This window comes from Diceros bicornis, chromosome 15, assembly GCF_020826845.1.
Source record: "Diceros bicornis minor isolate mBicDic1 chromosome 15, mDicBic1.mat.cur, whole genome shotgun sequence".
Classification (NCBI taxonomy): domain Eukaryota; kingdom Metazoa; phylum Chordata; class Mammalia; order Perissodactyla; family Rhinocerotidae; genus Diceros; species Diceros bicornis.
In genome coordinates, this window is record NC_080754.1 from 26,026,613 (window position 1) to 26,044,471 (window position 17,859).

General features: G+C 40.4%; 1 protein-coding gene across 3 annotated transcripts in view; it reads right to left on the minus strand.

Annotated features, from left to right (window-relative positions):
- Positions 1 to 1,521: 1,521 nt before the first annotated feature.
- Positions 1,522 to 17,859, minus strand: part of SLC12A8 (solute carrier family 12 member 8) — a 125,475-nt gene continuing 109,137 nt past the window's right edge. For all 3 annotated transcript variants that reach the window (XM_058555955.1, XM_058555956.1, XM_058555954.1), the window contains 4 exons: positions 9,195 to 9,292; positions 8,537 to 8,654; positions 5,352 to 5,412; positions 1,522 to 2,017 (listed from right to left, as the gene is read on the minus strand). In XM_058555955.1, coding sequence (XP_058411938.1) covers positions 1,855 to 2,017; positions 5,352 to 5,412; positions 8,537 to 8,654; positions 9,195 to 9,292 — 440 coding nt within the window. In that variant the 3' untranslated portion in view covers positions 1,522 to 1,854. The remainder of the gene's footprint in view (positions 2,018 to 5,351; positions 5,413 to 8,536; positions 8,655 to 9,194; positions 9,293 to 17,859) is intronic.

The window sequence follows — 17,859 nt, forward strand, 5'->3', positions numbered from 1 at the left end:
CAGCCAGTCGTGCTGGGCTCCAGGGAGAGAGTTCCCCTGGAGGGAGCACAGCCCTGCTCACACTTTGGTTTCAGCTCAGTGATACTGATTTTGGACATCTGGCCTCCAGAACTGTGAGAGAATAAATTTCTGTTGTTTCTAAGCTACTTGGTTTGTGTAATTTGTTATAGCAGCCACAAGAAACTAGTGCAGCTTCTTCTCAGAAAGGGTCCTCAGAGATCACCAACTCAGGCCTTCAGGAACACAGTCTGCCTTTCTATGACATTTCTCTTTCCCACATGTCTATTGTTAACGTAGTTTGCTTTCTTTAAGTTGTTTCTAATGATGTTCAGAAGTCTGGTATTTAACCAAAACAGTGCATAAACAGTACTAATAAACTAGATCTCTTTGTGAATAGTAATCATAACTAGATCTCATTTTCTAAGAGAGAATGCTAAGGTCCAACTGGCCCCTCATCATGACTGTCCCACCCCCCTACTTGCTTTAAGCCCATTCCATCCAACAGGTCAGTGTTTCTCCAAATGGGGTCCAAGGATCTCCTGTGTTGAATTACCTGAGGTACTTGTCTTGTTAAAAACGTGAAGCCCAGGACTCTCTCTCAAACTTACTGAATAAATAATCTTTGGGTGAGGTGTAGAAATCTGCACTTTTAATAAGCCTCTCAGGTGACTCTTAGCACCTTGACTTTTGAGAACCTCTACTACAGAAGAAAGAGGTCAGAGTTGACCCAATAGCACTTCCCTCTGTGACTCAGTGGTGAAACCACTGACTCTGGGCCAGATGCTGAACTTTTCTGGGGGAAGCCACTACCATGGCTCCCAGGACCGGACGCTGGTGATGAATGCCACACTGCACTCACAGAGGAACTAAAATGATCCTGTCCCCTCATGCGTTCATACCACAAAACAGCTGCAAAGGTGTTCAGAGAGCTGGGGACCACAAATGCTTTTGAGAATGTGAGTCACCATTAGGTAATTCATGGTAATTTAAGTTTTTAATTAAAAAGACCTGCACTAAACAATAGCAGCTTACAAATGCATGTACCCTTTGATCCTGCAATTCCACTTCTGGGAATTTATCCTATAGATATACTGTATGCTTATACATATGTACAAGATTATGCACTGCAGAACTGACTGTAATAGCAAAAGATTGGAAACCATCCAAAGGCCATCATCGTGGAACTGATGAAATAAATTATAGCACATTCATACAATGAAAAATAATGAGGAAACTGTGTATGTATTGATATGGAAATATCTCCAAGTGAAGAGGAAAAGCAAGGTGCAGAACACATGTCTAATATGCTACCTTTTGTATATAAAAAGGGAGTAATAAGAATCCACATTCCTATTTACTTGTATTTCATAAAGAAATTCTGAAAGTATATATGAGAACAGTGGTTGCCTCTGGGGGAGGAGATGGGAACTGAATAGATGGGGAAGAAGGGTGGGAGGGAGAATTTTCACTATATATATGATTATACTTTGAGGTTGGAACCATGTGAGTGTATTATTTATTCAAAAAATAAATAATAAAATAAAACTTAAAATAACCATTTATTGTGGCCCTTAGAACAAGCAATCTGGTCTGGTTCTCCATACCCGCAAGTCTTGGTGTCCACTGGAGCTCTTCAGACCAGGAGCATGTTTCAGTGGTTACCATAGTTAGATGTGGTGCTACGACCAGAATGCAGATTTCCATTGTCCAAAACGGCGGTGGGCGGACAGGTCTTTGAGTTTCTTACCGAGGAGAACCAGCTCTACAAAGGTTCTGGGATTTGGGTCCACTCTACACTGGACAGCTCCAAGAGAGGAGGGTTCCAGGGCTGCCTAGTACTGAGTAGTCAGTACTCTAGTACTGAGGCATCAGCTGTTCCCGACTCACAAGGGAGGAATGGTGGTAGCGATCCCGAGTGGCGAAGTCTGCGTTCTCCTGGGTGAGCTGAGTCATCTCCATGTCAACCCTAGCCAGGGACGGCGCCAAAATGATCTGTTCTTGGGGGGGTTGCAAACTCCTTAGGCGAGAGAAACACAGAGGATGGTCAGAAAGAAAGACCAAGTGCTAAACAGTGGAGATAAGTCTCCTCTGGGATAGAGAAACTATCTGCAAAAACATCATTGTGCTTATTATTTTGTGCTTATTATTTAACATGTATTTAAATAACATAACTGTTGAAAGCTATTTGTACAACATTTTATGAACCCAAGGTATGAGAGACAAGTACCAAATAAGAAGAGAGAGATATTTGCCTTTCTTTAGTAGAAACGTATAAAATTGTTTGGAAGATAACCTTCCAAATGCTGTCATGTTGGGGCTCTATAGCTTTTCTTTGCTTTTTTGTCGAATGAAATAATGGAATGGAGAGGCTGGAAAATTGAGAAGAGTAGAAAGAAAAACCTTCTTTTTGGTTCATTGGAAAGAAAGTTGAATGAGGAATGATTCCCAGAGCTAAGTTTACATAGCAAGCAGCTACGGGGTAAATGGCCTGAAGACAAAGAGCAAGTCCCAATATGGATTCCATTGTCACCGAAGTGTCTATATATAGTTGGAGTTGGAATAAACTGGTAAAGAAAAATGTTAGGGATATATGAGGAAAGCGCTAGAGGCAGAAGGAGTAAAGAAAGATCAGACTGGCAGTCAGGGTATCTACAGCAGATAGATCCAGTCCCAGCTCTGCCACTGATCAGCCTAATGGCCTCGGACAAACCTCCTCACCTCCTTGTGCCTCTATTTGCTCATCTTTCCAGGGCCCTTCCAGTTCCTACAGTCTAGGTTAGGTCCTTAAGTCATACCTTAGGCATGGATTTTTTCTTAAAAATTTTACTCTAAAAGAATCATCTACCTTATGAGTAGTAATGTTCAATTGTTTAAAGCAGGAATATATTTGATAGCTGTAAAAAAAAGGTAGAAACTAACATTATAAATCTGTGCAACTTAAGCAGAAAGCTTCAACTGACTGGCAAAATGTGCTGTTACAGAAGTTCAGATCACATGACTAAGGCCTCGCAGCCACTTGATGACAACACTTCTAAATTAGATAGGTTGAGGTTTTCTGAGAAATGAATTAACTTCTATAAAGGTTGAATCTTCAAGAAGTAAGGTTAGGAAGTGACAAAAATGCCATACCAGTCAACATATAAGTGTCTTTGCCAATGCATTTTTTTCATTAATGCTTTTTTTTTTCTTTTTTTTATGGTGAAACCATTCCATTCTTCTGAGTTCAGGGAAATAATACACTTCACTTTCTAGTCTAGAATGGCCTAAGAATTATCACCTGGACAGTTGCAAGGACTTCAGGAAAGAAAGCCTTCTCAAGGTCAGGCTTAATTTCACATAATTCTGGGAACTGCAGGTGTAACAGAGGAAGTAACAGGCAAATTCTGTCGCCCAAACACGCTCTACAGTATTATTCTTTGGTTTTGAAGAGAATCTGGGGCTACAGTTGTGAAAAAAAGTCAAAACTACAAAATAGAAAACACAGCTACCAATTTCTACTTTAAAATGAATCACCATTTCTTGGTCCTTTAACCCTCTGAATAACTACCACAAAATATCACTCAGTAGCCATGGTGAGTCAGCAAGGTGAGGCTCGCAAGTCTGATGTTGAGACTTAGCTGAGGCCTCCACCACCCACTTCACAAGCCCACAGTGCTATGAATAGTGGGGACTGGATTCTATTCCAACCAAAGTACTGCCCTTTTCTAAGAATAATCTTCTCCTAATACATTCTTCTTTCTACATAGCACTACCGTGATCTCAGGGGTGAAATTCCGGGAATTCAGAGTGCGTCATAAGGAGGAGTGACCTCCCATGGCCATCTGTAGGCTTTAAAACCAGAAACGCCTAAAAATATTCCTGTCAATCAGATAAGGCAGAAAACTCTTAACCACATAGCACTTGCAGCTCCAGAATCTGTAGGCAGCTTCTACACAGAATCTATTCCACTGAAACTCGACTTTTCCTCAGGACTAGGTGGTAGGGGAAAAGAGACCAGGGCAGGTGTGTTGCGACCTGAGTCACCCAACCTGGTGCCTCAGACTGGAAGAGAGGCAGAGAGGTGACCCCACCCTCCTACAGCTCCACACAGGATGTTTAGCCCAGCTTCCAAGCAGATGACAAGGAGTTCTCCCCCAACATACCACCCTCCTCTCAGTCCTCTCCCTGTCCGTTTCCATAGCCCCTGCTCCTTTTTTTCATCATCCCAGGCTCTAGCACCAAGGTTCCATTTCTTGTGCCAACTTGTACAGACTAGTGCTTATAAAGAGTTGTCTTAAAAAAGATTCTTGGGAGGGAGGAATGGGGAGTTATTGTTTAATGGGTATAGAGTTTCTGTTTTGCAAGTTGAAGAGTTCTGGAGATGGAAGGTGGTGATAGTTGAACAACAATATGAATGTACTTAATACCACTGAACTGTACACTTAAAAATGGTTAAGATGGTAAATTTTGTGTTATGTGTACTTTACCATAATAAAAAAATGGGAAAAAAAGGGATTCTGAACTTACATCTGGGATCAACGGAAAGGGTCCCATAATCCATGAGCAATGCCTGGGCATGGGAGGTGGAAAGATTGGCAAGTGCAACCCAGACATCTAGAGGTTCAAAAACAAACCAACAAAATGAAACCAAATAAACACTTCGTTGGGTTCTGCCTGGATTTTCCCAGCCCGCAGGGTTGGCTCCTCACAGATACTGAAAGGAGAGGGAAGTAACTTCCCCGAGTCCTGAGGCCTTCAAAAGTGAGGAAGCGTTGGCACTGGAAGGGTGGTGGAGGAAGAAAGAGATTAGGGCGCTCACGAAATCTCACCTTCCCTATGAGGCCTTCTCCTGTTTCTCAGGAAAGTTTGTTTTTCCCTTTCCTGGCATATTTGAACACGGAGGTCCCATAGAAATCCTCCAGGATCTCTCCTCTATTTTTGGACTTGGCCTCTGCACTTTCACCAATACAGTCATGTCAACTACCTCTGACTTGAAATGGAAGAATCGGAGTCCTTTGGGCCTTAATCTTGTGTATGATTATGTATTGATGCTAGTGTGTCTTAGACTGTGAACTCACTGAGAGTACCTCTCTTATCACCCAGCAGTCAGATTCTAAACAAAGCTTCTGCTGATGATTCCTGAGGATAAGAAGGGAAGAGGACATGGGCCAGGGGAAGCCTCTGAAGAGCTGAGGCTGGGGGGCTGGGTAGTGGAGGGCAGTGAGGAGCAGTGTCTGAGTCTCCTCGAGGTTCTCAACTGTCAGGTTCCTATACAATTCACCAAGCCCAGGTAGGAATGGGACACCCCTTAGCACCTCCCAGGGCCCCGGGACACTCAACTGCCCTGGTCTTGGCCCCAGATCAGCACCGACCTGCAGGAAGGGATCAGGAGAGACTTCATCCATCTGAAAAAGCTGAAGTTGGAGGCTGATCCTGCAGGGAAGACATATACATAAATATTGACGAGGGCTCTAGGTATGCATTTAGAATCCTGGTTTTAATAGGGTGGATATACACCCCCTGACATACACACAGAATTAGCACAAATGGGTTTTTTTTTTTTCCTTTTTCAGTTTAACCAAACAACATTCATTGTAATACCCCCGACAACGACCTGCTAAGGACTTCATACTCATATGTAGTTTCCAAAAATTTATTTCTAAACTCCAAAATCCCAGAAACTGAATACAGTGCTATAGAGAAAAAAGCAGAGGACTTGCTAACTTCAGTTTTAGGAATTAAAAAAAAATTTTAATAACATTTTTTTCTTAGATTCATACTAATATGTGTTAAATACATGCTATAAAATCCCCTACTCGACCAGACACTCTTTGAGGACAGGAAATGCGTCTTTTCCATCCTTCTGACACTCACAGAACAACACGCACAGGATTTGGCACTTAGGAAGTTTTCAACAGGTGGTAAGTGAATCACAGAGCTCAACATGTAGAAAGGTTAGAGCTGAAGTCTGAAGTGAGATTGTGGTGATCCTGGCCAAATAGCCTGACATCTGACACACAATCAGAATAGGGTTTATCAACTTTTCTTTTTTTTAAATCCATCTCCTTTGGTGTGGGTTTTTAAAAATCTCATGTAATAAATTATATATAAATTTAGGAAACTTAATTAAATGTAATTTTATAAAATGCTTTTCCAAATTATATATACTCTCTCTACCAGATATATGTGTGTATATATATATAAATGGCTGGTTGAAAATTGGTTAATTAGATAATGTTCAATATATGATCAGGAAGTTAGCATTATTTTCAGAGGTTTATGTTAGAATCTTGGCTAACATCAATTGTATGCAGCTGATAACATGTATTTACTCAGTCTCATTTAGGATTCTTACGGTTGAAAGGAGGATAAATTTTAGATTTGCATTAAAATCTGCAATTGCAAAGAGAAGATTCCTAATATATTTTGAGATTGGCAGAAGGAAGAAAATAAACACAAACATTAACTGACACTACTTATTCGTGATCATTTAGATTCTAAATCAGCCAGCCCTGGTGGTCTAGTGGTTAAGATTCAGCGCTCTCACCACTGCGATCCAGGTTCATTTCCCGGGCAGAGAACCACACCACCGTCTGCTGGTTGCCACACTGTGGCAGCTGCATGTTGCTGAAATGCTGAAAGCTATGCCACCAGGATTTCAAATACCAGCAGGGTCACTCATGGTAGACAGATTTCAGCAGAGCCTCCAGACAAGACAGACTAGGAAGAAGGACCTGGCCACCCACTTCCAAAAAATTGCCATGAAAACCCTATGAAGAGCAGTGCAGCATTGTCTGATAGAGTGCCGGAAGGTGAGAGGATGATGCAAAAGGCAGGGGAGGGTTCTGCTCTGCTGGACACAGGGTCGCTAGGAGTTGGAATTGACTGGAGGGCACTAACAACAACAAAGATTCTAAATTATCTAAATTTTAGATGAAGTTTGACTTGAAATTTAATTTCATACTTTCCTGTGAATAGATTTCTGGGAAATACTAAAATTTCTTAAGATCAAACTAACTTCTAAGAAATTCAGAAGCAATTACTGAAGTAATCACTATGTTAATTAAAATATATTCTATCCATTAAATTAGTTGATATGAAGACCTCTTCTTAGCATGACTTTTTCTAAAGCACTATTTTTAATGTACATGTGACAAAGTGAAGTGCATTTCTTTCAAAAATATACATTGGACTCTTCTAATTCTGAAGAATTGTTTTTTTCAGTTTGCCTGGATTGTTAGGGTCTATCTGATTTAGTTAGGACTTGAAAGCAATTGCTTTATTTTAAATTGGGGCATCATAGAATTTTGTTGTAAAGGGCTCTCAAATGTACTTTTTAAAGAGCTTTCTTAGTGGGGAATAATTGACGTACAATAACAGAGTATTGACTATGTTTTCTTACTTTCTGTATTCTTGATGCTCTAGCATTTGGGACCTTGATTTTGGAGGTGTTAATTCCTAGAGATAGCAAATAACTCCCTGTGAGCAAACCCTTGATATACAAACCAGCCAATCCAGAGCCCACACTCCCAGCCACTTCCTTTATCAAACTCTCATACACCAAGCCAATACTCCCCTGCCTAAATCACCCCAGGGCTTGGTACTGGACAACTAGAGACCACCCCTATAGTGCAGAGCCTGCCAAATGATTCAAACTATCCAATTCTAAGCTTACTCAGGGTACCTGCCCTCTCTCGCCCACTCCTTCCCATTAAAACCCCAATAAAGGCTCTGGGCCATGTTCCTCCCTCTTCCTCTCTGCCTCCTGACCAACTCTGGTCCTTCCCCATGTGGCCCTGCATGGCGTGCTGTGCCTCCTGTTTCTAGGGATCTGTGAGTATCAACTTATTCCGTCGTGACAGTCATTTTGTGTCTGTATGTCTTACCATACCTGATTAAAACAAATCCTGAGCATATTTTTAAAACAAACTGCATGCATGTAAAGTGTGCAATTTGGTAAGTGTTGACACACGTATACACTGTGAAACCATCACAACAAGCACGATAATGAACATATCCATCACCTCCAAAAGGTCCCTCAAGCCACTTCATGAGATCTTGCTCCCACGCATCCACATCTCCACTCCCCGTCCAAAGGCAACCACTGATCTGCTGTCATTATAGATTAGTTCACATTTTCAATTATTATATATATGTATGAAATAATACAATATGTACTCTTCTTGTTTGGTTTCTTTCACTCAGCATAATAATTTTTAACTTATCACAGTCTACCTTTAAGCGATATGATAGTACTTCACCTACAGTATCAGAAACTTCCAACAGTATATTTCCATTTCTTCTCTCCTGGCCCCTGTGCTATTGCTAGCATCCATTTTACTTCCATGTGTCTTATAAACCTCATAATAAGTTGTTATTATGTTTTATGTGTTATAATTTATGTGCATCATATTTTTCCTCCTAGACTGTAAGCTACTTGAAAATGGAATTCACATCTGAGTCAGTGTTGGCATTTAACAGGTGTTCACAACACATTTTTTCAATGAATGCGAAAAGAGAAGAAGGGAGGTGGTGGCAAAATGGCTCTGCTGCTCACCAAGGTGAAGCCCTGGACTGGTCCGACCAATGTAGAAATACACGATGGCAGCAACACCCATGTTAACCAGGGTATAGACCCACTGGATCACAAACATGATGAGAAGGGACCCGACAGCCTGCGGAAACAGAGTAGGAAGGGCAAGTCACCTAATGGTATGGCACACGTTAAGCAAGCCATGAGGCTAGGGCCTTAAGAAACAATAGTTCCTCTCATCAACCTCTGATCACTATAAACGTCTGAATAACTGAAGTTCACTCATAACTCAAAAAACCTCACTTAAGCAAGTATTGGCAAGACACCTCCTGAAAGTACCCTCTAGCCAAAACTATCAATAAACAGATATTCTATACCAGTTCCTTGTCCTACTTCTCCCTACAAGAAAAAAATTAGAGTGAAATTATGCTAATTTGGTGTACCTAGAAATTTAATGACCCAGAGGTTATCAGAGATGATTACTTAATTTAAAAGTAAACCATTGATTAAAATAAGTGGTTCATTAAATGTAATCTTGCCATATGTCGTCTCATCTAAATTCTAATATAACAGGCAATTAAAGCACATTGCTCCTAATTAAGACTCTCCTCTTTCCTCCCTCACTCGCACCCCAATTTCACACATCTACACCCGAATTATGCCTCAAGGACAAGTTACTCACCCCCAACAGGGAGACCCAGGGGTTGCATAGGCGGGTGTAGAAAGAAGTTGGTCTCCTCTGGACATCTTGTTCCTGGAACTTGGACTTCAGGAAGAAATCTAAAATATAAATGAGCCAAATCCTTGGTTATAAATTTGTTACTGAACTCTCTTCTATTTTTATGAGCAAATACCCATGTGCTCCTCTTCTCTAATTTTGTAACTCAGCCTAAAAGATAACTTCCATTCACCTTAACCGTTAACTCCCTTGGCCACACTTGAGGCTTGTCTTTACCAGTAATCTTACACCTCCTAAATCATGATTTCAACTAATCTACTCTCAGCCCATCACCTCATTTTTTTTTTTCTCATGTGCTCTGCTCTCCCCTCCTCCAACTATTCTAGACTACAGAGGGACCTAGTATGTTTTTGCTTTCTATCACCTACTTCTTGTTTTCACTTTCTCTTACCTAGCTTAGATGCGTTACATGGTCCAAGACTATCAGTGTTCCCTGCATATATCATCTGCTTCCGCACTTCAGCATTCCTCAGTGGTTTTACACCTAGTCGACTCATTCTCCTCCTCTCTGATGTAACAAATCTACAACCTCTCCTCTCAAAAGAGAGCTTTCATATCCTCTCATCACCAAATCTACCAACCTACAACTACACCAGATCTACAACTTGCATCTGTACCCTCTCTTTTGCCTTCCCTCCTTTACAGTGGATGAACCATCCCAGCTCCTATCTAAGGCCCTTCCCTCCACTTGTGCCCTGCTCAAGGACCTTGCTTTTGCATCATCAATTTTTCCATCCTCTACTGAATCATCCCTATCAAATACAAGTACATTGTAATTTCTTCCACCTAAATAAATAACTTCTTTTCACCCCCCAGTTTTCTGCCCTGTTTGTTTGTCTCCCTTATAGCAAAATTCCTGAAGAGCATTGCCTATACAGTCTCTACCTTCCATTATTTCCTCAACCCGCTTATAAGATTGTATATACCATTTCACTAAAACTACTCTTTCTAAGGTTGCCAATAACTTGAGTCTTTCAAATTCAGTGGTCAACTCCCAGTTCTCATCCTATTTGACCTTGCAGACAGCATCCGATACAAGTGATCACTTCCTTCTTATTGAAGCACTTTCTTCTCTTGGTTCCTAGGATGCTTCACTCTCCCGATTTTCCTCCTATCTTACTGCCCACTTCTTTTCAGTCCCTTCTGCTGGCTTGCCTCCTCCTTCCAACCCCAAAATATTGGAGTATCCCAGCACTCAGTCCTCAGCACTCTTTTTTTCCATATATACTCACTCCTAGGAGATCTCATATAGTCCCATGGCTTTAAATACTATCCATACACTAATGATTCCAAGTATATATCATCCTCGACCTCTCTCTTGAACTGAAGTTTTGAATATCTAGTTGTCTTCTCAACATCTCCCTTTAGATGGCTAATACGTACCTCAAACCTTAACATGGCTAAAGCCAAAATCTATTCTCCCCAATATTTTCATTTGAGTAAATGACACCACCCCACCATTCACTCAAATATCTAAAATTCATCTTTGACTCCTCTCTTTCTCATACCTACATTTATTCCATTGGTAAATCCTCTTGATTCTACCATCAAAATATATTCTGAATATGACCACTCCTTACCACCTCCACTGCTCCCATCCTAGTCCAAGTCACTTTCATCTTTCATCTGATTTACTGCGGTACACTCCTGCAATAGAGACCACAGCTAGAGTACATTTCCCAGGATCTCTTGCAGTTAGGTGTGGCCATGTGACTGAGTTCTCACCAACGGAATGTGAACAGAAGTGGTGAGTGCCACTTCGGCACCAAGGTCTTTGAGAGAGTAGGTGTGCCTCTTCTCTGTGCCTGAACCCTGAGCATGGCAACTCAGTCTTGACTTTGCACATGACAAGGTCCTAGGGGATGGGGAAGTCATAAAAATGGAAGGTGCCTGGGTCCCTGAATCAACGTATGGAGGAGAGCCTCCCACTGATTTGGAACACCCTTCCTAGACTGTTAGTACAAATAAGAAATAAATTTCTATTGTGTTCGAGCCACTACATTTCTGATTATCTGTTATAGCAGTTGAGCTATCCTAATTAATATACCTCCAAACTGGCCTCAGTTTCCTCTCTTACCTCTATACAACCCATTCCTCACAAATCTAGTGATCTTCTTAAAGCATGAATCTGATCAAAGCACAGCCCAAGCTAGAACCTTCCGTGGCCTTCTATCCCACTCACCATAGCCTGCATGGCCCTACACAACACTGACCTCCACTTTCCTCACTGTACTCATCTCCTGCCTCTCTCCCCCAGCCCACTCCTCTCCAGTCACTGCTAGACTTCTGCTGTTCTTGGAATCTGCCAATCCAATTCCCACCTGCACCTTTATACATGCGATTTCCTTTGCCTTGAACTCTCTCCCAACATGTCTGGATGGCTCACTACTTTATACAACTCAGTTCTCCATTAAAATATCCTCTTCTCAGAGAGATCTTTTGTAACAAACCTATCTGAAACAGTAGCCTCTCTCCCCACACTAGTCTCTCTCTCTATCCCATTCCCCTACCTTATTATTCTTCACTGTGCTTATCATGTACTGACATTACAGTATACATTTGTTTGCTTGTTTATTATGTGTCTCCCCTACTAGAACGTAAGCTCAGTGATAGCAGAGACCATCTATGTCTGTTCAGCATGTTGCCCCAGCACCTTGAACAGTGCTTGGAATGTTACAAATGTTCCATACATGTGATTAAGTGAATTAACGGACCCTCCTAGCCCCCAAGAAGTCTTCACCTTCTCAACATCTGTCTGCCTTCATCATGTGTCTCCAACTATTATACTTATCTTTTATTCCTCCATACCTTGAGGGCAAAGACCGTCTTTAATATCTCTAAACGCCAAATCTAGGCATTTAGAAGTTTACGTATAGGAAGTATTCAATAAATGTCTCCTTAGTAATTGTGGATTAAAATAAACCTTGCCAAGGTTTATGATTGATTTGAATTGATGGCTGTATTACTTTTTTTTAAAAGAAGGAATACTGTTATGATTGTCATTAATTAAATTGTATAATTTTAACAAGCCCAATGCATGATTCATTTTTTCAGTCACAGATTTAGTGAAATACAGTTGCCCCCTTGGTAATTAAGGAATACTATTGGTTAAGGACTTAGATTTTTACCTCTCTGAGATTTGTCAAATGTTAAGTTCACCCTTTCACACTCAATCTTGACCTTGCACAGCCTCAGTTACACTGTACCTAAGGGAATGGGGTGTGCGTATGTGTATGTGCATGTTTTCTGAGGAACTCAGGGGGACGCAGTAGGAAGGGGAGTGTCCTCCAGGCAAGCACAATGCAGTTTTATACGCCAGATGTAAGAGAGAATTCATGCAAGGATGCTCGATGACTTGAAGAGGTATGACAATACAGGCAGACAATTATTCAGAATTCTAAATAGAATTCTAAATTTGGAATTCTGGTTCCAAAACCCTTCCAAAGTGACTGAAGACTTTTTTTTCTCTTTTCTAGGATTTTGATGGAAGAAGCAAGTTTTACAGACTGGCGGTGAAAGGGGACAGTTTCTCATGTGAGAAGTACTAGAGTGATAACCAGGAAAGCAACTTTATCAAGCTTTAATCACAAAACAAACAGACAGGTAAATAAAGCCACACATCTGACATGTTAAAAATATCAAATATAATAAACATAATGCATAATCTTAAATTGTCTTTTAAAATCTAGAAATTAGAAAATATAGAAATTACTTAAAAAGTATTAAATCATCTCTGAAAATGCATACCATATCTTTATCAGAATAAACAAACATAGTTCTAATTAGAATGCACAAACCAAGAACGTGCATTGATTCAGTCCACATAGGATCATGTTTCAAGTCCACGTGGTATTTTATCACGTTAATACTATAATTTGCTTAACCACTTTCCAAACGGTGCACATTTAAGTTATTTCTAATTTGGCATTAGCACAAACAATGCAGCTATGACAATCTTGTACATATTTTATGGTTTGTTGTTTGGTTTAGGGTTGTTTCCTTGATATACAGTTCCTCCAAAAAGATTTACTAAGTCAGGGCAATTAAACAGTTTCATATTTCTTGCTACCTCCTGAAAGATCATTCTCCAGAAAGAATGAACCAGAGGGACTTTCAGCTATGGCAATGTGAAGAGGTTGGTGAATCCTCTCTACAAGAAATAAGTAAACAACTTGACAAAATACTCAAAAACAATCACTCAGGGCTCTAGAAACTTATCAGATGGAGACAACAAGTTGAGAAGTGTTTATTTTTCAAAAACTGCTGGAGCTGAGGGTAAGAACAGTGAGAGTCTGTGGCCTTCTTGCCTGGGCTGCTCCCATCCCCACCCCAGTTCTCACCAGCATGGAGCTGGTCAGAAACCAGCAGTTTTTCTGCTAGAGAAGGCAAACTTGATTTGGAGCAGGGGGCAAAAACCTGTGTCTTTAAAAGCTAAATGTGGTGATCAGAGTAGAAAATTGAACAGGGAAAATCCTCAGCTTTGCTAGCCTGAGGTTGCAGACCAAACTAGGGTGAGCAGTGAACCAGCCAGAAATTTAATGGGAAGATTCTAGAAATGAGAGAGCTACAGAAGGACCAAGGCTCCCCACATTTCCCTGGCTGACTGGAAAACTATGTCCAAGCCTGGGGAGACCCAAGAGAAACTGCAAAAAAGTAAAAGCCAGGAGAGACTGGAGAACTGGCTGCAATTTTGAATGTGCTTCCCAACCCCCACACACAGATCCACTGGCAGAAGGTGGAAGCCTTATGGGCCATGCAGACACAGGGGCAATCCCTCTGGCAAGCCAGGCTAAAAATTAAAAATAAGAATAAAAAACTGAGTAAAGGCATCAGAAGCCACACATCCCAGGGAAGGACAGATTCCACAGTTCAAATCCAGGCAATTTACTAAAACAAACAAACAAAACTCAGAAACATACGTCAGAATCAGGAGTTGCCACAACATATTATCTTAATTGTCCGGTTTTCAACTGAAAATTATAAGACATGCAAAGAAACAGGAAACTGTGACCCATGTTCAGGAAAAAAAGCAATCAAAGGAAACTGACTCTGAGTGGGCCCACATGTTGGGTATAGCAAACAAAAACTTCAAAGCAGCTAGTATAATAAATATGTACAAAGAATTAAATAAAAATACAATGTCAGTGACTTATGGAAAATATGATGACAATGACTTTCAAGATAGGGAATATCAATAGAGACATATAAACCATAAAAAAGATCCAAATGAAAATTATACAATTAAAAAGTACAGTAACAGAAATAAAAAATTTACTAGATGGGCTCAACAGCAGATTTAAGATGGCAGAAGAGAAAATCAGTGAACTTGAACACAGATCAATAGAAATTATCCAAACTGAAGAACAGAGTGGAAAAGATGGAATATAAAGGAACTGAGTCTCAGAGACTTGGGGCACAATGTCAAGTGTACCAATTAATGTGTAATGGGGTCCCATAGGGATGGGGGAGAAAGAAAGGGGCAGAAAATATATCTGAAGAAATAATGGCCAAAAACCTCTCAAATTTGATGAAAAACTTTTATCAACAGATCCGGAAGGAATGAATCCATTGACATTGCTTCCAGCAATGTGTACCTATACCTGATTACCACAGATCTACTATTTTTTATTTAAACTTTTGACAGCTTAATAGATAAGCAATGATATCTTAAAGATGGTTTAATTTTACTATTTTTATTTTTTAAATTTAATTTTTTAATTAATCAATACCATGGCCTAGTTTGCGTAGTGGTTAAGAGCACAGGTTCTAAAGTGAGGTGGACCTGGGTTCACATTTCTGGTTGTCTCATATCGTGAGCAAGTGTTTACCTTCTGTAAGCCTCTGTACAAAGATAATAACAACGCCTAACTCTGAGCTTATATGAGATAATCCATGTTAAGTGCTTATCTCAGCACCAGGAACATGGGATATGCTCGATAAACACTAGCTATTTTTAGCTACTAACAATATTTAACACTTAACAATAAAAGTTAGTTTGTTGAATGGACAGTGAATGAGTCTGGGCATTGATTTTTCAAATCTAAATTGCATATTCGTCTCTTCTGACCTCTCTTTAGTAGAATCTGGATTTTGACCTTCCTGTTTTTAAAAATAATATGCTTTGGAAGGTATGCTTTTATCAGTTGTGTTTGTCAGAATAATTGTTTCCTTCTGTGACACTGTGTTGTGCAAATGTTTTTTATTTCTATTTAATCAGATCCTTTTTGTCTTTGATGATGTCTTCAATAGTCAGAAATATCTCTCTTGCACAGCTGTCATAAATGAGGAATCTGTGGCTATATAAGGTATAAAATACAGCCCCAGCTTAATTTTTTTGATCCATTTGCTCTCAACAATATTTATTCAATAGTGCTTTGATTCTTATTATTTTATGGCATCTGGTTTGTCAAAGATTAGGTTCTTATAATAGTTTAACTCTTTCTATTCTACTTCACTGATCAATGTTTCAATTTTTTTAGCCAATATTTGTTCAATTGTTCATCAATTTAACCAGCCTTTCCATTGTTCATCAATTTAACTAGCCTTTGTTTGCTGTGTGCCACATACTGTGTGGCAATACTGTGATGAATACAAGGTGGAAAGAAATGGTTTGTGACTAAAGGAAGCTCATAGTCTAGGGGCAAAGGAATGAAGCTAAAATTTCTTCTTAAGACAGACAGACGAGCAGGCCTAAAGACAAATGTGCAAACAAATGTGATTGAAATATATAAAACAAAGTGATAATGGTTTATACTACTAGTGCGAATCAAATGTTACGCTTGTAGAGGAGGGGAAATCAGGGAATCCTTCTAAGAGGGGGATGAAAATGGGTCTGAAAAGTCAGATGGATTATAAACTATAAATCAGAGTTTTCCAGATGGAGAAGGGGGAGGTGAAGAAATTTGAGAAGGCAGAACAGCGTATGCAAAGGCAGGAGGGAATAAAGAACATGACATGTATAGAGCACTAGTCTGGGTGTAGCTGGAACGTACCGTGCACGGGCTGTCGTGTGAAAAGTGGCTAGGAAGGTAAGTCAGGGCAGGACTATAAAGAACCTTGCAAATCACACCAAGGATCTTGGACTTTAGATGGAAGATATTAGATTCCAGTGAAGGTTTTTAAGCAAGAGATACATGATGAGAGTTTTATTTTAGAAAGATCATTCAGTGGACAATGAGAAGGAGAAACAGGAGGTGAAAGAATCTGGAGGCAGGAGACTAGTTTGGAGACTTAAGAGTCTGGGTGTTAGATGATGAGCTAAAAATAATAAGTGATAAATATTGTTAGTAGCTAAAAATAGCTAGTGTCTATCAAGCATGTCCCATGTTCCTGGCACCAAGGTAAAGGCAGTAAGGATGGAGGAGAGGGAGTGGTCACTAGCTATGACATTTCTAAGATTGGGCAACCAGGTAGCAACCACTTCATGGGCTAAACATTGCAAACTGACCACTCGTCTCTCCTGAAAACCCACTGAGAAGACAGAAATGGAATTAAATAGGCATAAACCCACAAACACAAGGAGAATGAGAGAAGGGATAAAAATAAGTCTCAGAAGATGGAAAGGTGACAGAGGAGTGGTAAAAGACTGAGCAGAGCACAGGAGGATGAACTCCAGGGCCTACAGAGAGGGTGCTGGCAAGAAGCAGACCAATGTACCCTGGCAGACCCCAGCAAGTTCCGGACCAGGAAGTACCATGCCCCTAGGCAGTGGTAAGGTGCAGGGGGTTGGTTGCAAGATGGTATATGAAACAGCTGGACACCAAGATCCTTTCCTCTGCTCATGCAGGGAAGTAACATCTCCTCCTTTGTCTGACTCCCTCCCCAAGGGGGGTTTCCTGTGAAGAAATCAAACCAGAGAGAGCCTGGACTTGGGACACAGGCACAGCAAAGAGTAGGGGAATGGAGCTGGAAACTGGAGAATTAAATGAGAGTCTATATCCTAAACAGGGCGATGCCCCCAACTCCATTATCTCACTCTGCTCCCTGAATGCAAACAGCCGTCTGGGTGACCCCCAGGTAAGAAAATAAAGGATTCTTCTCTGGAAGAACTGAAGACCCCCAGAGGAAAACCTCTAGATAGTCACATTTGGGGGTCCTCTCATGAAAAAGCTAGCTTACTCCCTAATCATTCTACAGTGAGGTGCCCCCCTTAACAAGTCCTGCCCAGTGCACAGGTCTTCTAAACAGTTTTGTAGTGCTTCATTGCTGAGTATGAAAAGAAATCAAAAGACCAACAGACATTTCAGTAAAGACTCCAATATAAAAGAGAGTGAGACCAAGCCAAAGGGAAAAGAATTCAAAGACCACAGGACAGTAAAAGGAGCAGAAAAAGAATTTAAAGGGAGAATAAGTAATATTACCAGAGAGATAAGATAAGGCATTGTACTCATAAAACAAGAATGAGATGATGTTCAAATTAAAAAAAAAAAAAAAAAGGGATAAGGACAAATCAGGTTACACCAAGAGCTCTCGGAAATTAAAAACAGGATAATTGTGGCATAGAGTGATTGTTGCTATCCAATCTCTCCTTCTTTCTTAGGGAAAAAACACACACACACACAAATTGTGTGTGTGTGTGTGTGAGGAAGATCAACCCTGAGCTAACATC